The sequence below is a fragment of the Homarus americanus genome, unplaced genomic scaffold (assembly GCF_018991925.1).
Source record: "Homarus americanus isolate GMGI-L3 unplaced genomic scaffold, GMGI_Hamer_2.0 scaffold45698, whole genome shotgun sequence".
In the NCBI taxonomy this organism is placed as follows: domain Eukaryota; kingdom Metazoa; phylum Arthropoda; class Malacostraca; order Decapoda; family Nephropidae; genus Homarus; species Homarus americanus.
In genome coordinates this window covers 12,169,507-12,195,260 of record NW_024735554.1, presented here as the reverse complement: position 1 = coordinate 12,195,260, position 25,754 = coordinate 12,169,507, and the positions used below count along the sequence as shown (strand labels likewise).

General features: G+C 38.1%; 1 protein-coding gene across 2 annotated transcripts in view; it reads left to right on the top strand.

Annotated features, from left to right (window-relative positions):
* The window catches only part of LOC121871526 (THO complex subunit 1-like), a 78,567-nt gene extending 61,955 nt beyond the window's left edge, over nt 1-16,612 (top strand). For both annotated transcript variants that reach the window (XM_042373947.1, XM_042373948.1), the window contains 3 exons: nt 2,311-2,458; nt 12,462-12,716; nt 15,917-16,612. In XM_042373947.1, the coding sequence (XP_042229881.1) occupies nt 2,311-2,458; nt 12,462-12,716; nt 15,917-16,090 (577 nt within the window). In that variant the 3' untranslated portion in view covers nt 16,091-16,612. The remainder of the gene's footprint in view (nt 1-2,310; nt 2,459-12,461; nt 12,717-15,916) is intronic.
* Nucleotides 16,613-25,754: the final 9,142 nt, after the last annotated feature.

The window sequence follows — 25,754 nt, the reverse complement described above, 5'->3', positions numbered from 1 at the left end:
ATTAGAAGGACTGGAGTGTGTTTAATTCTAATTCTGGGGTAAAAAATTCAAACAATAAACATTCTCCTATAAAATAATGAACTGGTGACTAGATGCTAGTTTAGCATGACTTTCCTAAGGGACCCCTTTATATTGATAATGTGCTCACTATAGTATTAATAGTAACCCCTTCACTACAGGTGCCAATTTAACATTTTATTTGCCCAGACACTATTCAACACAGAAGAGAGACCCCCAGACACAAGGGGTTAATTATCACTTACTGAATGTTCTCTCACCTTTAGGTACAAGTTGAATTCATAGCAGTTTTTTAATTACTTGATATACATATAATGCAAAAATGCAAAGCAGCACAGCAGATTAGAAGCATATACATGGCATGTTGCTGTCACCAGATATCATATTATGCATAACATAGGACAAAAAAAATGCACATTGTATCAAACTTCCCCCGGCCAGGGGTTCCCAAACCCAGGGTTGCAAATTTTAAAAATTCCTCATGGATCGCACTGGCATTGGGCAAGTAACCAGATATCACATTGTAGTCTTAGCTTCTGGTCTTTGGAATTTTATTCAAGGAATTCTCTGCAGTTGAGCAACTGCTTGCTTGCATTTCAGTCAAAACCATGACCAAATGTGTGGAATGGAGAAGAAAATAGAATTATGTTTAATTATCTTGAGAAAACATACTCTCATCAAAATTAACCATTGTTTTCACCCATCAACAAAGTTTGTCATCAAAAGATTTGTCTCCAATTTTCAGTGACATGTTGCAGACTGTAGTTACTTCTGTCAACTACTTCACGGTTAGGGAGGGACCTGTGCATTTCTAAAAAATAGTCAACACCGGGCACTGCTGATGTACAGTACTGTCAGATAGCTTTCCTGTGGAAAGGCCTGAGAATGGGCTTCCTTCTTTGCAATGAATTAGCCAATTTCCTACAAGATCAGGGTTATAGGAACATTTGTTATTTCTGTGGCCCCCATTCCCTTACTCAACTTGCCCTTCTGACTTGTGTTTGAACACCTTAACAAACTTGCACTGAACTTCAAGGAAAAGGCAAATGGGTGTTAAAAAGGCTTTTTTCAGCATGCTGCAAATACTTGGAGACCAAGCTGAAGCTGGCAGTTTCTCTCATTTCCCTCGTTACTTAGAATTCACGACTATGATGACACAATGAACCTTATGGAACATAAGCAGGATTCACTGGAATGTTTACATAACCTTTTAGTACACTTTCATGATAGATTCCAGCAGCTTTTCTCTGAATCTTTTGATTTTGTGCAGTTCCCATTCAAGATTGATTGAGCAACAAAGTGTGGCTCCTTTGCACCTAACTCCATGTGTATGGGGTCCCATCTGAGCTGAATAAATTTATCTACCATTAGCTAAATAAAATATTTTTGTTGTATCCCCATAGTGAAGGCATTAAAATTGCCAATTTTTAGGCTGACAAGGAAATGAGGATGAATTTTGACATCTGTAATGACCTTGCCAAGTTTTAGATCATCCTACTGAAGAAACAAAGTGGTTAAGAATAGTGCTGTTAGAGTGTTTGTACAGTTAGGAACAATTACATTTGTGAAGGGGCTTTATCTTCACTGGTGTACATAAAATCAAATTACTGTAACTATATCAGGTATCAACTTAAGAACTAGCTTGCTGTTCTGTTCATAAACTACATACACCTGCAGGTTCAGAAAATTAATCAGATAATGATATGTACCCTGCACAAAAAAAAAAAATAGACTCCAGGACGAATATCACTATAACGAATCAGCGCTAATAGGGGTAACTCTAGATGGGGTCTGCCTGTAGGATGTACAGTTGCCTGCATATGTTATGTTCCTCGACTCACAGGTGACCCGATACATGTGGCAACACTCAGGCAGTGACCATCAAGGTACCCCAACTGTTTGATGGTGGATTAGGGGGGCCAACAATAAACAGACATAAAATGAAAAGCTAAAGGACAAATAGATGTGAAGCCATTGACATATAGGCAATTACATTGTAGTGAAACATACCCCCCCCCCACCCCTAATATTTTGACACGCCTTGTGACCTTTTTCTTTTTAAAAAGGTTGGGGGGAATGTGTTCCACCTCTAGCTATGCCTCTGATTGTGATTTTCAATTTTATATTCACTTTTAACATGAAATTTGAGCACTATCCTGTACAGAATACCCAGCTCTGATACTTAAAAATAAGAATAACTGTAGTATTATAGAAATTAAACTGTGTGAAAATTTTAAGAATATTCCATCTTGTTTCATTTAATATTTTGTAAAAATTATAATCATTTTTCAGGTTGGTTAATGACAGCAACTTTGGTTGGAGAGGTTTGCGACTGTTGGCCTGTCGCTCACCCCATTTTTTTACTCATTCTGCTAGTCCTATTGCCACATTGCCTGAATATCTCACCACCATGATCAAGAAATTAGCAAAGGAGCTACCTGTAAGTATTCCATTTATATTGTAGGCATTTTCTCTTCATTTAACAGTTTTAAGAAATGAGAAGCCTTTGATCAATTAAGTTTCTGTTAATCATCACATCCAACCATAGTGTCCCGAGTTCCTACTACAGAGGCATTGCTGTAACTCGAAGACCAACTTAGTACCACTCCACCAGTCTTTATCTAAGGGTTTCTCTTCTCAATTTAGTCTATTTTAGTCAACTGCCAAGCTTGGGATCTGAGGTGAACAGGTTTCCAGGATTTGGCAGATTTCTGGTCCTATGCTTCGTACAGGCATAGAAGTGAATATGTTCAAAAAATCTATTTCATTCTTGGAAACTTTGTTATCTGGTAGATTTAATGTGGAGTAAATAGATTCAAAATCTTATTCTGTATTTTGCATACACCAAAAATTAATAACAAGTTCTGTAAAAAAATGAATATGAAAATGATACATAGAACATCATAAAATACAATAGCTCATATTTTAAGTAAAAAAAATTAGTTAGTTCTGCCTTCAAACATCCTCTGGGGGCACACCGAAGCCAAGCCAGCCATCCAGCTGACTCAGAGACATGTGGCTACTGCAGTGCATGCATGCCATAACATCACATTGCTGCCGATGCAAGGCAGAAACAAGAAAATACAGTAATTTTTTTAAGCTTAGCTTAAATTTAACCAAATTTAACTTGACAATCAGAGGTGAAGAGGATAAAATAAACTTACAGCAGAGGTGCACGTGTTTAAACTGAAATACATGTAGACCTAACAAGCAAAGTTGTCAGATGTACTGTTGACAAACTGCCTACTGTCTCTATACATATGTTCACCTTCCACACACAAACACCTATGCTCCTCATTTTTCTTATTTAATAGTTTTATGTTATATTTTCTATATTTTTAAGTCTCATTAGAGAATTTAATTGATTTTTCTACAACTTTTATAGTTTCTTTATATGTAACACTGGCAATGCGCGTAGTCATCTCGCTGGTCACTGCTGACTGACGACATGTGTTATGGGAATTCTATAATTACTTATAATGGTTACTTTGCATAATATTTTGTATTCTTCAAAATATTCATACATCATCCTCAGTACTGAGTGGTTAGGCATTAAGTAAACTGTCACAAACCACTCATAAAAATGCTGGTGAGAGTGGATGATGAGAATCGCCCATCATGACAAACAAAGAAAGACCATTGTTGTTGGAACAAAAAAAAAAATCTTTACATTAGCAAGTGAACTTCCTGCTAGCCTTTTAGATGTGTAATAGATGACAGTGATAATAAATTGGGGTAAATAACCACAAAAAGTGGAGAGAGAATATTTTAAAGGCCCCAAATACTATATCTTACCTATGAAATAGTCCATAAAGCGATTCATAACCCGGCGGTATTTCATCCATTATTTTCCGTTTTGGGCTTGCAGTCTCATCTGCCGTCCCTTTTGGATCCACTTTTTTTCATATTCTTCAAGATTGAAAATCAGAGGAGGTGTCCCAGCCAGTTTAATGAAGAACAGGAGTAATGCCAAGGCAGTTTCTTGTAGCACTGATGATAGTGTTCATGCTGGTAAATGAGCGCTCACATTCACAGCATGATATGATTACTGAGTTGATGGCAGATAGCAATGATTTAAATTTTAATGGAATTATTTTCCTTTCTCATATATGTGCTCACGAAGTTCCTCTACTGATTCATTCATTGGTACTTGGAACTGTTCACTCAGGTAGCTAATGGCTTTGTCACGAAGACAAGTATCAGGATCAGTGGGCCAGTTTGTTGGATCTAGTATTTCTAAGTGCTTCATCATTTCCATATATTGTACATGTATTTAACATAACTGCTGCTTTAACATGACTGTTTAGTTGAATGGGAAGCTACTGATGCAAACATCCTCACTGCAAGGTTATCTGCAAGAGATGTGTAAAATTCATGAGGATCATTGACCTTCGCACTCTGTGGAGGGTGAAGTGTTGCTCCACTAATATTCAGAGTACTGTATTTGCCACATCCTGTGCCATTGTCAGATATACTCCTGGGTTGTTGATTAAGGACTGGTATAGCCTATGTTTTCTCTCAATTAGTTTGTGTGCTTTTGACAACGTCACTCATCGTTCTTGTAGCCCCAGCGACAAATCTTCTAACTCAATGAGTGCATCCAACATCAAGCCCATAGGTGTATTAGTTACAAATGAAACATCAGTCCTACATTCTTTCAGGCCCCAGTACTCAGTTCTGTCTGATGTACTTCATGTGTTGTCATTCTTAGCAGCTTTAAAGTACTTGAACAATGCAGGATAATCCTGCCATACAGCCCCGATAGAGCGAGCACTAGATGCAACCCATCTTACCCCAAAGGCACCAAACTTTAAACAACTGCTTGTTCAACGAGGCTGCACAGTCTTTTAGTTCACTGCAGTTTTTTGGTGATACGTTGTAAAAGCTGTATAGCTTCTCAAAGAAAATTTTCATGTGGCACACTCCTGAGAGTTCTTTAACAACATCAGATACTGCAAGTTCTAAGCAGTAATTTGCATAGTACCACGCAATCAGTTACATAAACATTGCAATCAGTTTGGCTGCAACACCAGCATTCCTGCATAATATATTAACTGCACCATCAATAGCAAAAGACAACCAACATGATGACAAAAACTCTGTGGTAAAGCCAAGATCATTTAGTCTCACAAGTAGAACAGATACAATTTCCGCAGCAGTGGTTATAGTAAGCTTAACAAGTTTAAAAAACACACTTGTGGCTGCATCTGTTTCTGGATATTGGACTCCGATACAAATAACTAATTCTGTCTTTTTACTTATTGATGTTGAATCATTAATCATTAAACCATTATTGAGTTTTTCTGCTTTCTGTTTCAGTCACTAATTTCTGTCTCATAGCATTAGCAATGTGAACACTAATGTCTGCACAAGAATGACCACTGTGTAAAACACGTCCCATATCAACTCCATTAAGCACCTGAAACGAGATGGAGCAAGTCAGCAAATGGATATCCAGTCTTGCAAATACAGTACTGTATACTGTAAACAGTTTGAATTACACAACAAGGAGATTCTAAACATGAAAAATTTTGTTTTGTTGCGATGTTTTCTCAAGTTTTATTTGAAGCTGCAGATGTTATTTCTTATGCTTTTTTATGTGCAGTGCTATTTTTGTCTTTGAATATTTTGTTTCTTAATTGTTATTGTTGTTTTTGTTTCTTTGTTGTTTCGCCTGTAGCTTCCACACTGCTTTGTTGCCATTCATGGCATAAAGCTAAGCCTTGTGTTTTGTCAGAACCTAAAGTTGAAATATTCTTAAACAACAACCAAGTTTACCTTGTCTTGTGTAAAGCCACTCATATTCCCCTAATGTCTTTTTATATTGATCAGAAGACCAACACTTTGGGTTACCATTCAACTCGCAATCAAGTAAAGACTCAGTGGAATCACAGGTTGGCTTTGCAATGTTTGCATCAATTTGTTTGCTATGTTCATGTCTCTCTTTTGTGGAAACCGAACATGAACCTGACGTCGGCCTTTCTCCATCCAAATTAGCTTTGTATTTTTTAATGATCCACTTATCCATGATTAGTGATTTTATTGACACTTGTTTTGTAGTACGAGAGGAAAGCATCACTTAATGTATTCAGAGTTTGCATACATAAGCTTATAGCCTATAAGCAAGCACTGATGTCCTCACGTCACTGTATGAATGTTGCAACTTACCCCACCGTCAGGCCCGTGCTCGCATTTCAGCCTTTGGGCTGCCATGTTATCTTAATAAACCGTCTTATATATATTGTATCAGTTTGTGAACACACAGTGGAGCACAACTGAGGTGATGTTTACTGTATGGACCATGTGTTCAAACTGATACAGCAGCATACCCTCTCAGACTCTGGTTAACAGAATGTTTATCAGGATTATCGGACATTATCAGACATTGGTTAACAGACTTTTAGCTTAACAACCATGGTATCCCCCCAATTAGTCTATTATCCCAAGGGTATAATGTTATAGATAAAGTTTCTACCGACCTGGAAAGAGATTTGGAATCAGTAATATAGTCTTCTTAAACTTCATGCTTATTTGACAAAGCTAAAGAATGCCCTTTTTGAGCTGGATTACATTGTAACTAACATTTACTGTACATTGCCAACTTCATCAGCTGAATCTGAGAGTAATTTCAGCTCAATGGGTTTCATGAAGAACAATTTGCATTCTGTTATGAAGAGGGGCTTCCCTCTTACCCCCCCCCTAGCTGTATGGGCTCGCTGCCATCTTCAGTGATTGTGATGATGATAATAATAATAATAGCTGGTCTTTTGTCTCTCAAAAACATCAGTTCTTCTAAAGAATTCACTAGCACTCAAAACACTACAAAGTCAAAGACTTCAGAATAAAAAGAAATACTGCACTACAATAAAAGATCTCATAAAGTGACAGTTCGACTTCTATCATTCATATACCCTTAAGTTTTAATTCTTCCTAAACCCTGTATTTCTCCATCACTGTACCCTGTTCAAGTTCATGAACTTAAGAAAAGGTCTAATGTTGTTTCTTAAGGCCTCCACAGAAGTCAGCTGTTTCATGGATGCAGGCAACTGATTGTACAGTCTGAGTGCTGTATAGGAAAAATATTGGGCAGCAAAAGAACATTCTTGTACTGCTCTAGGCTCCTCAAGGCATGAAGGATCATCACTACTGTGCAAAATCATTTCAGAATGTGTAGTCAGTGGAATTAGTAGGTTGGCCGAACACTTAGGCTCGCCAAACTTTAATGCACATAAATCTGACTGTTATATGCATGTGAAAATAAGCAAGCTGTCATAAATGATAGACACATTTTCAATATTATGAGTCATATACTCCATCTGCAGTCTGATGAGAGACAAACTACAGAGAATTAATTAGGAGGAAATCGTGAGAGAGAAGTCAGACCTAGTCAAGTCATTGCTAAACTTCGTGGAATTCCTTTAGTTGACAGTAGAGATATGTATACCACTAAAACATAAAGAAGAAGGAATAAGACCAAGTGCATGAATCACAGCTCTAGGAAAGCCTGCAGGAGAAAATAATAGATGTGGAAGAAATACCGTAGCTCAGGGCGTCATGCAGATGAGTCCTAAATTTGGCTAATCAGGAAATTAGACCAGCCAAACAGCAAAAGAAAAATCTCTAGTTCTTTTATGCATATGCCAGGAGTATAATGAAAACCAAGGAGACTGTTAGCCCTCAAAAGCAGAAACTCTCAACCAGCGATTTCATGACCAAAAAACCTAGGTACCCGAAACCCATGTTTCATCCCCTTGCACTGCTCAAAGTGTTAGACCAATATTACAAATACTTTAATAAAGTGTATATTTTAAGACTTGATAATTAAAATGGGTGTATGCATTGGTACAGTTTTTCATTAGTTGTAGTTGTAGTATATTTACCTAGTACAGTAGAACGTCGATATAAATCGAGATATGTTCCGGGAGAGGTCACTTTAAATCGAATTCGCACCTAATCGAAGTGTTGTTTCAATGGAATAATTTAGTTTGGTACTTGAGAAAGACACAAAACACTAAAAAACTTTTATTATCTAATAAATGAGAAAAATATATGGCGTAATGATATACAGTGAACCCTCACTTTACGCGGTTAATTCAACCCACAGGGTACCGCGGAAAGTGAGAAACGCGTAAAGTGAACAGCATAACATATGGGATTAAATGAAATAGAGACTGGCTGACCCCCAAACTCCACTTTTTCCGACACAATACCTATGTTCTAGTAAAAATAACATCTTAATTTTATGATGGTACATGCACACAATTAATACTTAAGAGAAATAGAGAAATACAATTGCCAAGTTAATGTCCATTCAAATAATGGACTCAACTCCCTCCCCCTCTTCTCACACTACACTCGCTGGCTCTTCCATCTCTGAGAAATTTTTTGGGGAAAACCACTAGATTTTAAGGTATAGTAATAAATAATACCTCAAACTAAAGCTAGGATAATATAATTGACATTGCTGGATTCCTTGTAAGACCAGGAATATTTTGAATATAAATGTCATATATTTTGCACAAAAGATAACATATTTACTCAGAGTAAACATTAGATCTAGAATTTGTATGTCTAATGCAAAATCTATGATGTTTATATTCAAAATGATCATCAAATTGTAAAAATTCCAGCAATGTAAATTATATTCTGGCCGGATAATTTGTATGAATTTTATGAGCTAAATAAAAAATTATAATTCACCCGCGTAAAGGGGTACACGCACTGTGGAATGTGAGCATTCCGGGTTTCGGCAGGGTACCACGTAAACGTGGAAACGCGGAATGTGGGACCGCGTAAAGCGAGGGTTGACTGTATATGCAGCAAGCACTCCCTGCAGTCGAGTTGAGAGCTGGATGGTACTGTTACTGCGTGGTACTCAGGCCCGGATTATGGGGAGGGCATACCGGGCGCACGCCCAGGGCCCGCCCACAACATTGTAAAATAAAAGTTTTAAAAACCTTTACCACAGAGCAATAAACAAGTGGAACAGATTGCCTAACACTCGCTGTGCACCACTTTCCTTAACTCCACCAGGCCGCCACAAATATTTCCTACTAAAACTCATGTTTGGTAAACTGATTTAACTTATTTAACAGAGATTATAATAAAATAATAATAAGGCTGTATAAATAAGTGAACACTACACACAAACTTCTTCAAGATCCAAAACTAATTCTTCAATCAGCAGTAAATTCTCTGGTTTCCTTGAAATGTTTCTTTGAACGAAAGCGAGACAGTTTTGATGCCTATGAGGAAAAAGCAAAAGATCTGGCAGGAAGCACTGAGTTTGTCCATTCAGGTCGTCAGAGGCGATCAAGCGTACAGCTTGCTCCACTGGATTATGAACGTTCAAATGAAGTGGATCCAAGAGACAATTATCGAACTAAATGCTTCCTCACAGACATTGATCACCTAGTGGTATCCCTAAAAGAAAGGATTTCTCCATACACGTTGGTGAAGGATCGCTTTGGCTTTTTAAGCAATCTGGAAACCATGTCAGCCGATGCCATTCATTCTGCTTCAGAAAATCTTCTGCAAAATTATGGAAAAGAGATTGATGAAAACATCTACAATGAAATGATTCACTTCTCATCTCTGGTAAAGTTGTATGCAAAAGCCGCGGATGAGCCCAATGAGTCGTTTTATTACAGAATTATAAAGGAAAACGATGGCTTACAATCAGCATTTCTAAACGTAGAAACGGTTTTGAGGATATATCTGGTGTTAATGGTCTCCAATTCTACCGGGGAGCGTTCCTTCTCAAAAATGAAACTGATCAAAAACAGGCTGCGGACCACGATGCGCCAGGAGAGACTCAACAATCTGATGCTATTAAGCACCGAGTCAGACATTTCAAGAGAACTTCCATTTGACAATGTGATACGTTTATTTGCTAGAAAAAAATCACGAAAAGTGCATTTGTGAATGAATGTATACACTTTCTTTGATTGGAACAAATAATTTGTAAATGTGTCATTATTACTAGATTTTATTGTTTCTATTGACCTTGGATATTACCTATATTGATTTTCAGTTGTCAGCAGGGGGCCCCCCACTGCTTGGTGTCGCCCAGGGCCCCCCAACCCCGTAATCCAGCTCTGGTGGTACTGCACTGTACTGTCTCCTGCCTCGCATCACTGGCCCTCCCCAAGTGCTTTTACTTTCCTCTCAACTTAGTTTTTCATTACTTTATGCTATCAAAAATAGATTTTCACCCACCTTTAGTTAGGCAAGTCATCCTCTGAAGATGTAGAGCCCAACTCAACCAGCTCATCATCCACATCACTGTCTGGTGGTGTGGTTGTGGAGGCACCTGACACGCGGGAAGCACTGGATGACGGCCGTGTCTGCCCAGATGTAGATAGGCCAGTTAATGATGTAGTGGCTGGCCTCTTGGACATAGTGGCAATGGTTGATGCACGTGGTGGAAGGAGATAGTGTCACACAGAATGTCCATTCACTAGAGCGTCAGCGCGAGAACTGAGGATTCGGGAGGGTGGCTGGCAGCCGTGTAGCATGCCCAGAGAGGTGTCTGGCGGGAAACATAAGGCGCGAAACTTAAAATATTGTGTTTCCATATGATGCGCCAGATTTGGTTCGAGTAAATTAGGAAAGATTTACATTAAATTGATACAATGTCCTTAATTGTGGGTGTCGCTTTAAATCAATAATTTTAAATAGATTTGAATTAAATTGACGTTCTACTGTCCTGTATTAATATACACCTAGACCCCGACTTACGACTACGTGGACTTACGACCGTCGGGACTTACGACCGCCTCAGATATAGATAAAAAAAAAAAAATTTTTTTTAAATGACACACGCATTTTCTATACCGAAAAGTTTCCAGTTAATGTAGTCTCCATGTATAATTAGAAAATTATGGGGGCCCCATGTGCATTCAGCTGACTACATTAAAGGTTAAGTGCTCAGTCACACTGTATCCATTCCTTATTATTTATTACTTTCACTGTACTGTATCCATTCATCATTATTTATTACTTTTACTGTACTGTATTTCATTGTAGATTTTTTATTAAAAAAAAATTTTTTTTTATCTATATCGGACTTACGACCATATCGGACTTACGACCTGGATTTGGGTCCCTAACCCCGTCGTAAGTCGGGGTTTAGGTGTATACTTACATTGTATAGTTATTTTTCTTTGCAAGGTATTTTTCTATCAACCCTTAAGCCCCGGGTTAGGCACTAACCCCCCCCCCCCCTCGGGGGGATAAATTGAGAAAAAATAAAGTTTTCTAAAAATAATTAAAAAATATTTAATAATAAAATAAGTAGCGAGAATAGGCGGACGTTCTGGAACGTCACCTGGGGCCTAAGGGTTAAATCTCTTCTGGTGAGAGTTGCCATCTGATGGGCTGAGTACCTGTTTCAGAGACCAGACCTTGCTCGGCCATCATGAATTGAATAATAATCGTCAATCTACACTAGCCATTGTTAAAATGAGAAGAGGTTGTTCGTTTTTTTTAAGGGGTAACACTTATATTTTCTTTTGATATTTGGCGTGAGTTTAACCTCTTATTTTATGTATCTAATTTCGTTTATGAATCATATATACATCTCTGGATGTGCTACCTGTGTTAATAACATTTGTATACAAATTATCCATCTTACCTTGCACTACTTATATTATTCTAGGAGGTTAATGCAATATTTATCAGTGGGCTGGCTGGGACCATTATACCAGGTAGAAAACGAGAACATGTATGTGATTTAAACGCGACAGATGCCAGCCATTTCAGATAGCTCTGAAGAAACTGCTTTTGTTCAGTGACAGGTAAATATGTGCAGCTAGTTTTTTGCACATTTTATTAATGTATATTTTCCTATTAGTTCATTACTAGCACAGGACAAAATATTATTGAACCTCTCTCTAAATCTTCCTTACTCAGAGTATATTAAAACACTATTATGAATTTAATATCCCTAATTTTAAATTTTATAATGAAAGTGGTTCTCACAGTGTATGTTATTTATAGTATGTCATCAGAGAACAGGCAAGTCTGCACTAAGTAACAGTCACGTGTAGAGTACAGCACGGCTGTGTTGGTGCAGGTGGGGCCATGTGGTCCACATAATGTTGCTCCATAACAATAACAATGAGATATTATTTTTAATTAAAACAAAATTTGTATCATTACTTGGACGTGTCGTTACTCAGGTGCTCCAGTACTTGGGTTTTTTATTGTACAGTATTGAATTTTATAAATTTTATTAATGTGTTTGGAAGTAAATTACTGTAGTTGTGTTCTATTTCATTGGTTTGGGAGTTTTTTTGTTCGTGAACCGAATCCTATTTTTCCCATTTGTTATGTTATTCTAGATAAGAAATTTGGCTTAATGTTAAGCGAGGGATACCTACCTGTACTGTGTTTGTCTTACATCTTTTATTTCCATTCATTGTATCATCACATTCTTTCAGTCACAACTAACAGCCGATATTAAAGTAGAAGAAGATGATGATAAAGAAGAAGAAAAGGTTATTCCTGTGCTGGAGCAAAATGATGGGGTAAAGGAGGATGAGGAGGATATGGAAGAAGAAGGAGGGGATGAGGAACGACCAGAGATCAAGGCCATAACTGAGGAAGAGCAAAAAGCCCTATCCAAGAATTTGGATCAACTGGGGCAAGATAAGTGGAAGCTCCTTGCTAAGAAGCTTGGTTTTGCAAATGATGAGGTAAGCCCATTGCATGGTAATAACTGATGTCTCTTTCAGGGATTTAATAATACTATTTATCAGGATAATGTATTGAAGTACAGTCAAACATAAAATTCGATTCTCCAAAATTTAAATAGAGAAATCCCGTCTTGTGTTACTCACTGGCTAAAATCTTACCAATCTTACTAGTTTTTCTGGGCCAATTTGAGTCACTTCCAAACAGACGTCGTCACCTAATATGCATGTATGTAGCATGGTCTGTGCATGTAACTGAATAAAAAAAAATTAAGAAAATTACATACAGTATATTTACCCGAATTTGCAAGTTGAAAAATTAACATATCATAATGCTCATTGGATGACGAATATTTTGCAGGAGGGGATGCTTGGAAATTTCCCTCCCTGGCCTGGTAGTGAGAGGGTATAATTTATTTTTAATGTACACCTGTCCCTTGCTTTATGCTAGGGTTGTGTACTGTGACAACACAGCATAATGGGAATCTGCATGTAGTGAATACTTAATCTTATGGGGAAAATTAGGATATGTTCCACAACTACTAAAAGTGAACAGTAATGCTATAAAAGCTGTGGAAAAATCATTGCAAAACTCTGATGTGGGTTAGAAATAAAGATAATATAATATAAAACTATAAACTAAGACATACGAAGAACATGGGTGCAGTAAACACACACACACTCACTGTGCCACGTTTCACAACCATTTCTAGATCATTAATGCTATGAAAGTTGTAGTAAAATAATTAAAATACTCTAATGTGGCTTAGAAATAAATGTAATATAATATAAAATAATATAAAACTAGTACGCCATATCTTCTACAGAACACATAATAGGGAATATTTTCCGCATTAAATGGATTATGGGTAGAAAAAGGGTCGCTTCATAAATGCGAATTCCCATATAGTGAATGCACATAAAGCGATGGTCTGGTGTACAGTACTGTACAGTAAACCCTCGAAGATCCGGACCTAGTAAATCCGGATTTCAGAAAATTCAGACAAAAAATTTGGGGGTTCTGGGCTTAGAAGCCTCCCTAAGAAGCATCCCCAAAACAGGGTGAAGGTAGTTTTAAGCTTAAAGTTTTTCTCTTCTAAAATGTCACAGACTAAAATTAGCAGAATATAGCTTACGTTGCTGGAATTCTTGCAAGACAGCGAATAATTTGAGTATAAACGTCACATAGTTTGCACAAGAGATAAAAATTTTAGTCTTTCAGTGTAAAACATTTCAGCACAAAGTGAGTACAGTAATATGTTGCTTAAAATTATGGCTTTTTCACAGGAAAAAGTCTGTTTAACTAACCCCAGTGGTCAGGATAATATGTACAGTACTGTATTTTTGGTGTTTTTTATATTATTATTTATCGTCTTTATTAATTTTGTACATTCGCCGGAAGATTCAGACAATCGGCTTTTTCGGACAGGTGATCCCCCCTTTTAGTCCAGATCTTCGAGGGTTCACTGTGCTGTAATTCTGCTTTGTAAATATTACATAAACAGGAATACCTCGGTTATCGCAAGTGAAGCGTTCCTAAAAATCATTGCAAATACTGTACTGTAATGAATTTGCAAATATCAGGGCAATTTTCCACATAAGAATTAATGTAAATAGCAGAGTTGTAAAGTAACTAGGTGAATTTACTTGAGTACTGTACTCAAGTATCAATTTTGGGTATTTACTTTTTAAAAGTACTCAAATTTTTCAGTTCTTTTACTTAAGTATGGTTTTCTAATACTTTTACTCCAATACAATTAAAAAGCAAATATCATTATTTGTTACATGCCCCAAACAATAGAGTTTTAAATATCCAATCACAAGCGTCTCTTCATGTCTGGCCCAATCACACGCGTTCTTTTATATCATTTCATCAATGTACCCAAGCGACGAACACGGAGTTTAAGCTCCCATGCCACCATTTCCTTATTCGCTGCTACAGAGGCAACAACCATCCACAAATTTCTCAACTAAGGAGCTTGATAGGTACTTGACATGCCCGGGTTATGAAACTGAGGTCTTTCCCGACATTATGTGACATAACTCTCAAGCTTAACACCCCACTACCAGCATCTGCTGCTTGTGAGCGTATGTCTAGTCATGCTTTTCACTTTTATCCTCTGCCACTGATCAGCTCGTTAGCCGCTTGGGCGGTCGGTCACGTCTCTGTTACGCACTGTTGGCAAGAACTGGGCATGCACCGGCTCCTGAATGTATCTGAACTTGCTCCAGTGTTGGTCAAGTCTGGTCTTGAAAGAGCTCCTACTTGGTGCCATCACAATACTCTGGCAGATGGGTCACAATTCTCACTCCAAAAACATTTGCCCTCACAGTTTTATGAACTTGTGGCTTCTTCAACTTTGAGCTGTGACCCTTTGTGGGGTGGGCGTCCGCCAGCTCCAGTTATATACACTGGACTGAGTAGTACCATCTGATATGTTTATTCAATTCAGGGGTACATACTGTATATTGAGATTTTGAACAAAATTGGTGAGATAAGATTAATCCTGAAACGGTAAGCCTTATAGGAAAAACACTTTCATAGAATTTAAATTTATTGTGTTTAACTACTTAGGTACTGTACATCCAGAATAACACTAAACACCAAAAAAGGGACCTCGAAAAACCATAGGCAGCTAATAATTAGCATTAAATAAACTAGAATTAGAAAAGTATTAAAAATTATTGAGAGGTCATTTGGTCTACTAATTATACAGATATCCAATTGCAGACAACAGATCCTTAATTTGCATGTTCAGGAGTACATGTAATAAGATTTTGAACAAAATTAGTAAGATAAAATTAATTCTGTATTGTGGTTCTCTAAAAAAAATCAAATTAAAGCACTCAAACATATTTATGCAATATACTCGGAATAAATGAAGCTTTCAGCCCTAGAGGTAACCCTTGTCTTTATTGAGCCCCTCTTTTGAGTCCTGTATATGCTTGGAAGTTATAAAGTAATTGCTGAATCAGTCCCTATCACTGATTATGCATGAGTTGCTCAAACCACATCAAACAATAAGATAGGATTTTCTTAATTTTCCTTCATGTTGGCACTTCAAAAAAGGATGAGTATCTTAAATTTATGCTACAGGTGTCTATAAAGACAATGGAGAACTTCTCTTGAAAAACTAATTTCCCTTGTGTCTTTGTATAATTGATTTTGTTCATACTGTAAAAAGTATTTTTCTGGCTTACAGATTGAATTCATTGAAAAAGATAAGGCAGAAAAGGAGGGTAGTGTGGAAAATCAGGTGGCATTTATGCTGAAGCTTTGGGTGGAAAATGATGGTGATGAAGCCAATAAGGAGTGTCTTCTCTACACACTTGAAGGACTCGGCATGACAGCAATCGCTGATGGTGTATTCACTTGATGTATTATAAACCCCCATTAAAAGGTTCTGCACAAGGTATTTGTTTGATGTATAACTTTTTTCGTAATTACACGCATTTACTGATTTCTTTTATATGATGGTGAGAACAGTAAGAGGCAGATGTGGAAATGATAGAGGTGTTACAGAGAGGATCAATGTCTTTGCAGATGGTATGAATAGATATAGAGAATGGAAAATTTTTGATAGAGGGATGAGGAGATGCAGTTGGACATCCATGGAGTAACATTATGCATGAATAAGAGACGTAATGGGTTCAAGTGACTTTTAGATAAGGCTGTGCTACTGATGTGTGGTGATCACTTACATGAAGTGAGAGGTAAAATAGATTTAAGACATTTATATGAAAAGACATACCCTGTACCTTAGTATAACACTTATCTTACAAATGAAGTAAATATTAATTATTAATAATAAATTAAAAATGAGTGAATGATAAGAATACAGTAGAGTATAGTATAAGAAAAATAATTGTGTGGATTTGCTTTTATTTACAGCTACCCTGAAAAAAATAAAAAAGTAAATAAAAAATTAATATGAATCAGAACATCAGTCTAATATTTAAAATGTGCAGTGTTAATTATTTGATTTATCTGCACCATGATAATATGACAATTGTACAATAGAATATATTTTTAGTGAGATTTGTATACAACTTTACTGTAAATATTAAACCAATTTTTATTTCATTTTCTTATCCTCCTTTGAAAACTCTCTCACTCACTCACACATGTACGGTATGCAGCGTATTTTGAGAAATTACGTACCAGTTTAAATGAAACCAGGCCTCGTCCGTGAAAAATGTCGTATCCGGCACTGTGACATTGTTGTGTGTGAACCTGTTGAACCAACGGCAGTAGTGAATACGCTTGTCTGTGTCCAACGGGAACAGCTCTTGCACTACCCTGACTCTGTATGAACGTAACTTTAAATGTTTGACAGCCCTGTGAACGGCTGAACAAGATGCTCCCACTTACTGTGACAAACTCCACAATGACTTACGGGGAGATTACAACAAACTCTGGTGTCACTATTGACTGCCGCCCAGTTCTTGGTCTGTCTTTCACACTTCCTGTGTCACAAAAATGTATCACCAGTTCATACATGGTGTCGGGCTATCAGGGAATCTCTTAAAGATTTCAACACACCGTTGACAAGATTTTTTCTCAAAGTACGCCTCCAACATAGCGACCCTATGTGCTCGCTTGAGACTCATTGTCGACTGACTCACACTTACGTCCCTCTACCCGCTCATGCACGAAGTCACGTGACCGGTACATTACTCAGCAATATTCTGCTATGTTGCCAGCATATGCCACGTGATACCATGGATGGCTATCGTTAGCCATTAAACTACTATAAATTGACAAACTTTGAGTATGGGGACTTTTGAGACACCCTATAGTACAGATATAATATAAAATACAATCATATATATAAAGGTGGATGGGTGTTCAACCGCATTGCATGATTGTCAATATAGTAAAAGAAAGTACAAGTGTAACACAATATCTGATAATAAAATGTAATACAGTGAACCCTCACTTTACGCGGTTAATTCAACACACGGCGGCCCGCATAAAGTGAACAACATAACATATGGGATTAATTGAAATAGAGACCGGGCCGACCTCCAAACTCCACTTTTTCAGACACAATACCTACGTTGTAGTAAAAATAACTTCTTAATTTTATGATGGTATGCACACACAATTAATAATTAAGAGAAATATCAATAATATTAGGTTTTTTAACACTTAAATTAGTAGAAAAGATGGCTGGGCACACGGGGATGGGGGGTTGGTTCCAAGGCAGAGGGCAGATTATTGGCCTTCACCTGTATCACTTGTATCAATTGTATCACTATCCACCACAGAGGCTTGCAGGGCCTCTTTGTCAAACCCCTCAAAGTCCATATAAGTCCATATCCTCACTATCATTATCACTATCACTGACTTGGGCTGGTTGTGGTGGGTGGCGGGTGAAGAACTCGGTAATGTTTGATGACTGGGCGACCTTATGCGCACCCTGCTCGCGCCGCTCTCCGCGTAAAAGGGTACACACACCGCGGAAAGTGAGCATTCCGGTTTCGGCAGGGTACCGCGTAAACGTGGAAACGCGTAAAGTGGGACCGCGTAAAGCGAGGGTTGACTGTATAAAATAACAGAAAATATTAAAAAAAAAAGTAAATTCTGTACTGATATAAAATAAGATCATTCTGTACTCGCATCCTTCAGCGAGGTGGAACACTTCCGGATCTTGTAGATGGACTTTGGGGGAGGAAGTGAATGAATGAGCTCAAGTAAAATGTAAGAGTGAGAGTGAATGTAGGGGAGTGTGGAGTGAGTATAGGAGAGTGTGGGGATGTGGATGAGAGTGTGGGGATGTGGATGAGTGTGTGGGAGAGTGGATGAGGGTGTGTGAGTGTGGAGTAGAGAACTAGAGGGATTCCAATGTAGCATAGCTGATAAGTCGGGTGTGGGAGGTGGAACTTGCACGGTGACCGTGGGAGGCATGTGGTGGTGAGGAAGGGAGGTAGCGGGTGGTATGAGGCTTACATAATGCAGGAGATGCTGGGGATGTGGAAGGTTGTTGTGAAGAAGAGTGTGAGGGTGGTAAAGGGAGTCTCTGGTGGTGAGGTGTAAGATACGTGGATGCAACCGTTACAATTACGCCTTCAGATTCATGACTTTCTTTGTTGTTATGATCATTTTCACTACCAGGCTCTTTATTATCACTCCACTTGATCAGTACTGTCCCTAAACAGGAGTTTTAGAAAATCATTGTCTTTCAGAGACTTTTTTCGAGACATTTTCACTATAATGAGGTTGTATTGCCTGATACAATAACAGCTTTTGAAAACTAAGCATTTTCCCCATAAATATAACAAAAATATTACATTACGCAACCATCACTTCACTTTTCTAACACTAAAATTAAATTTTTTTAGGGAGTAGGGTAGGCACTGTAATCCAGGAGTTGAGGCAGCCCGCACGGAGTTATGGAAATTTAAATGGACGCAGCTCACACTCTCGGTCTGACTGCCGAGATAATATTGCACATTTGTTGTTGCATTCTTCCCTTCCTATGGGCCTTGAGAGCTGCCAGTTTGTTTATTTGATAGAACTTACTTGCTACTATGATGCATCAAAATTTTTCACAAATGTGTTGAAAATAATTTTTGGAGAATTTCTTAAAGGTTGGTGAATCAATTTGCGTCACTGTGAAGTTGATCTTATCATGAATATGACATGAATTGTGTCATCATGCACGAGAGAGTGCTCTACGAAGCTAGTTATACCAGGTTAATGGCACTACCCTTTCTAATGTTACCCACTTTCAGTATCTTGGCTTCCACCTGTCCACCACTGCAGATATCGATGAACAGATTCAACATCGGTTCAGATGTGCATCTCAAACCTTTGGCAGACTCCATACCCATGTCTTTGATATTACTTATAATGATGCACGTATACCAATCAGTGGTCCTCCCCATCCTGCTGTATGGCAGCGAGACATGGGTTACATACAGGAGGTACCTCAATGTACCTCACCAACGTAGTCTACATTCCATCTTTCGAGTTCACTGGGAAGACAAGAGGACAAATGCCAGTACAGTATGCCCTGATAATTCGCGGATTTTTATTTCGCGGTCCTCTGTTATTCGTTGATGACACCATGGATGTACCCAAGAGTGTCTGCGGTTAGTGTTAAAGTTGCATGGGATTTTCACAGCCAGGACAGAGAGTCATTCATTCTAGAGACAGTAATTTCCTTTACCTGTATTATGGGTACGTGTCGTGCTACGGGCCCACCCGCGCAACACTGTTTCCGTCATAATCTGTGTGGCATACCATCCGCCTCGATCACCCACCAGAGACACTCTTATCAATCATCTCATCACCACCTCAGACCACCTCAGAGTTAGGTACCCATGTGCCAAGTTAGTATTATGTGGGGATTTTAATGAAATTGACACCACTGATATCCAGGACCAGCTATCACTATCACAAGTTGTGACCTTCCCCACACATGGTCAAAATACCCTTGACCTTATCTTAACTGACTTAGCGGACCAGTACCTACCACCTCAACCAATGCCTCCTATCGGGTGTAGCACACACTTATCAGTGCTCTGGTCCCCAGCTGCCACTCCCGCTCAAGTACAGAGACCCTACATCAAGACCTACAGGCCGATTACTGACTCTGCAGTGCGCCTCTTCGGGCAGTGGATAGTTCATCATACCTGGACTGAAGTACTTAGCGTGGATGACGTGGAAACCAAATGGATAAATTATACCAACACCACCACGGAAGCTCACCACCACTTCTTCCCCGAGAAGTCCGTCAGATCTCACCCAGCTGACTTGCCCTGGATCACACCTCGGATCAAAAGACTTATGCAACAGAGAGACAGAGCCTTTCATCTCAATGACCACATCCGCTACAGGTCCCTTCGCAACCGAGTCATCCGCGAAATACGCACTGCAAAGAAGTCCCACTACCCAACCAAATTACAACACCTGAAGCAGACCAACATCAGTCAATGGTATGGTAAGCTTAAAGAACTCTGTGGACTAAACAATAAGACACACCCCCTCCCCTTCCTTAGCCATCTCACTAATGTTGACGCAGCTGAGCAAACAAATAACCATTTCGCTACTATATGCCAGACGCTCCCACGGCTTGACACAACCACTCTCCCTGCTTACCTACCAGCCCCCCTTCCCACTGACTTAGTAGAAGAATTTGACGTAGCAAAACGCCTGGACAAACTAAAATTAAAACGCTCTACCACCCCCATTGACTTACCAATGAAACTCTTCAAGGAGTTCTCCCCAGAGCTTGCTAAACCCCTATGCTCCATCATCAATGCTTCTCTCAGTCAAGCCAGATGCCCAGCTGACTGGAAGACCTCTTATGTATCACCAGTGCCCAAGTCAACCGGCCCACAATCCTTAAATCAGCTACGACCTATTGCAATCACCCCAATACCCAGCCTAATCTGTGAAAGTTTTGTGTTCGACTGGGCTTATGCTGACATTGCAGGAGTCGTAGACCCTCAGCAATTTGGCAACATGAAAACTTCCTCCACCACTCACTGTCTTGTCAGCTTTCTTGATTACATATACCGCCATCTCGAGAAACGAAAAACGTCTGTAGCTGTCGCCTTCATTGATTTCACTAAAGCGTTCGACCTAGTCGACCACAATATAATCATCAACAAAGCTATTGACCTCGGGCTTCGGAGAAGTCTTATACCATGGCTTACAGACTTCCTCAGTGACCGACGCCAAGCTGTACGCTTCCGAGGGGCTGTCTCCACCTTTCAGTCACTCACCTGTGGCGTCCCCCAAGGCACCAAGATGGGACCACTCTGCTTCCTTATGCTCATCAATGATGCCCTAAGAGAAACCCCTGCTCGCTGGAAATATGTCGACGACTCCACCATTGGGATCAGCCAACAATTCTGCTCCCAACTATACCGCCCTTCAGGATTTATTGAACAGTCTCCAAAACTGGGCCACCAACAACCATGTCACCATCAACCATACCAAGACCATGGTTATGCACATCAACCTCTCCTCCGACATTGTCCCACCTCCTTCCATTACTCTAGGTCCGAACACACTCCAGGTTGTAGATTCCACGAAGCTCCTCGGCGTCACTATAGACAACAAACTAAATTGGAAACCACACGTCAGTGAAGTTGTCAAATCCTCCAGTTTGTGTGCCGACCCATCTCTTCTACTAACGTAAGTGTTGAACACCATTAGATTTGTAGTTTTTTATTTAGATATTATGTGTGTATCAATACCATCATAAAATTATGATGTTATTTTTACTACAAGGTATGTAGTGTGTCGGAAAAAGTGAAGTTTGGGAGTCAGCCCACTCTCTATTTCAATTAATCCCATATGTTGATATTTCGTTTCCGCTTTTCTCGTTTTACGCGGACCTCCACAGGTTCAATTGACCGCGTAAATCCAGAATATACTGTACTTATCAATACTGTAGGTGAAGAATGAAGCATCTTAGTAGGAGACAGAGGCATCGTAGGTGATACGTGATTGAGGCATGGTAGGTGACACAGAGGCATTGTAGCTGGTGCAGGGTAAGATGATGTCAGACGTACGTTCATGCTTGTACCACTTGTACACAACTTGATCTAAGTCACTAAACTTTGCGGGCATATTTCTTTTCTCCACTTTTTTGAGCTGCCAGAGTCCTCTAAACTTATAGTGCTTCCGAATCTTGTCCCGATTCTTTTTTGTTGTAAAATGTGCTGGACTTGATCCCAAACTCCTCACACACCTTATGCATGGATGCCCCAGCATCAACTCGGTCTAACACTTTCTTCTCCTGAAGACTCGAGGACTTGAGCTTCATGCCCTACCTATAGCTCCTTGAAGGTGCAGACACCATATGTGATGTTTGATGAGGGAGAGACAGGCAGTGCACACCCGACTGCTTCAATAACAAGCACCAGACTGACCAAGCGTGGAGAGCGGCGCGGTGTCACAGCGTCACTGTTCCCTACGTGGCTATATATGCCAAGATTCTTCAAGATAATTTTATTTACTGTAACCTGTCATTTCCAGAGTTATTTTATAATAAATTCCGAGTTATCAAGGGTTTGTACAAAATTAAATTAGTAAATAAATAAATAAAGGGTACAGTGGTCACAGATCTCTTGTGGTTGTATTTTTGTGTTGGACTGGTGAAGAAACTTAATTCATAAATTATGCCAATTAATGCTCCTTGTAGTTCTGAGAATAATACCAATGCATCTTCATATATATATTTATTCATTAATGGAATGTATTCACAGTTTACATCATACAGGACATTGTTACACAAGCACAAAACTTTTGAACATGGTTATTTCCATTCTGCCTCAAATTATAACAAACTAAACTACTTGTAAGTTTATTGATAACCTTGCTCATATAAAGTTCAGAACACACGGTACATGCTTGTGCCTTATTGCCTCTAAACCACTTAATAATAGTCAACAGTATGTACATATTCTGTTTTGTCAGGAGGAGCTGTGCCACTCAATCTTGCTGATTGTATACTTGAACAAATTCTTGAAATCAGCCCATTAACTAATCACAAGATTTCATTTTTATTAGAAAATATAAAGATTATACAGGTATCCCTCACTATACCAATATTCTACTCTTAAACCTCTTTCTCACTATACAAAAGTTATTCTTGTTAATACAAATATGACCCCTTAAGATTTTTGTTGTTTGTACAATTCTTTTCTTTCTTTTTTTTTTAGGTATAATACAAGTAGGTATTGGAGTTTTCTTGTACCATAGTAGTTAGGTACTAATTTACAGTATTTTGTTGTTTGTGAACCAATTTAATTTTTTAGGCATAATATTGAAGTTTTCTTGTCATTGGGATCCGTACCCTATTTTTCCCACATGTTAGGTTATTCGATTTACAAATATTCATTTAACGAATGGGTTTCAAGAAACCCAACTCATTGATATAGTGAGGGACATCTGTACTTACCAATCAAGTACATCAACAAATACAGCAATGGATATAAGGCAAGTAAAATAGTTATAGATCAATTCCAGAATTGGAACTGTTAAATTAATTTAAGTAAATAATTGCAGTTTGTCAGCCATTCTTAAGAGTGGTTCACTGCTACTCCTGACATGTGACCATATAAAACAAAGCTGTTTTCTCTTGCAGTTATTGACAGGTGGCGGTTTGCAGCTGCAACTAATAACTTTGTGATCTGATTACCAGGTTTATTTTTTCACGAGCAAGATTAGTTCGATCAGGGCTGGATATATGATGAAGTTCAAAGTCTACCATCTTCATCTACCCTATGTTTGGAGTAATGGGGGGGGGGGGATATTCAGTAAACCTATTGTATATTCAAGATAAAATCTCATTCAATAGACTATTGATGTCTGGTCAACAATTCAATTTTATCCGATAGATATACAATGTAAAATTTTCATTTGTAAGATACAGTATATGTATTACATAACTAAATTTTTTTTTAATTTGCTCAGTATCTGACAGTGTGGGTGAATTTGACCTGAATTTGCATTCTTTAAAGTCTTACCACTCGAAGCTCATGCACCACTTTACAACACAGCAGCATTTGAATAACAGTCATGACTTGGATTATAGTGTATAATGTTTTCATTCTGCAACAATAAGCTGTTCTTTTTTAAAGTTACTGTACTGTAATAATCTGGAAAACACTGTAACTGTACAAACCTATTACAGATTTTTTTTAAAGATGCCCTCATATCCTTGATATTGATATAAATGAGACCTAACATTGTTTTACAATGAATATGACTAGATTGAGTTTAAAACCCTAATGAAGCACTTAGTTTAAATATTAAATGCTCTTATTTTGAGATACTGTACTTAATGTATATGAAAATATATTCATTTATTAAACAATTCAACAACGACAACAGAGAATTATTACATCAAGATGTATATTCAAAGATTTAGACTTGGAACTGACCAACATTCCATTTATAATTGTCAAAAATAATGCTCCAAAAAACACAGAGAGAGAGAAGACGTTTAGACATATCTTGGGAGTTTATAGCTAAAAGCTGTGATTTTTTCTTCATATTAAATTCCTCAATTTATATCAGTAAATTTAATACTGCACAAGAGAAAGTTGGATAATGGTGTCACAAGATATAAATAACTGCAGCAATAAAAAAAAAGGCGGGCTATTAACAAACACAGTACTGCATCATTAATAATATTTGCCCCATAAAGCTTTCATGTTTTCAAGCAGGTTTTCTTTGGAAATATAAGTATACAATGTACTTTGATATACAGGCAAATATTCAACATATTTTACCAATGCTACCATACAGGAACACGTAGAAGACTGAATATTGAATTTATGTTTTCTGGCAAATGGAATAAACTACAAATTACTACAGTAGTTGTATACTGTACACTAGCTCAAAGGTACTATACACATTTTAGCATATAAATATGGTTCATGACAAGAGTTGCCTTGGTAATACTTTTCTAAGCTCCAAGGACTTTTCATGCACATGATTCAGTGGTTTTTATAATTTATATAACCTTGTTGCCATGAAAAAACTATACTGTACAGTAATCATATGGAAATGCCAAAAACCTTACAATAATATTACTGAACTCCCAAACCTTCTCGTACCATGAAAATATACTGCCCCTAGCACTCACCAGTGAACCAGCCATGGCAAGTGTCAAGTTGGATATGCAATTCTTAAAACAAGTTCCTGGACAAATTGGACCCAAACAAAAATGTCCATTCTGAAATATTTAATTTAATTTTGTATATCATTTTATGAAAATAGTTTGCACAACATGACTACAAATTTTCCTGTTAATTAACCAGGGACATTTTTGTTCTCAGTCAAAAATCATTCAGCTTTAACACTGTCTGGACTCCTCTGGACGAAACTTTTACCTATTATATTTCAAATATTGTATGCCTTTGTAATCTTACTTTGAATGGGACATTGACGCCCTGCAACAGTGAGGCCATAACCTTTCCACATTCACACACAAAACTAAGGGGTGGAATACAATTTGCCTATTGCTAATTTCTCTGGGTATCTCCAGCATTCTAACTAGGAACTACATACTG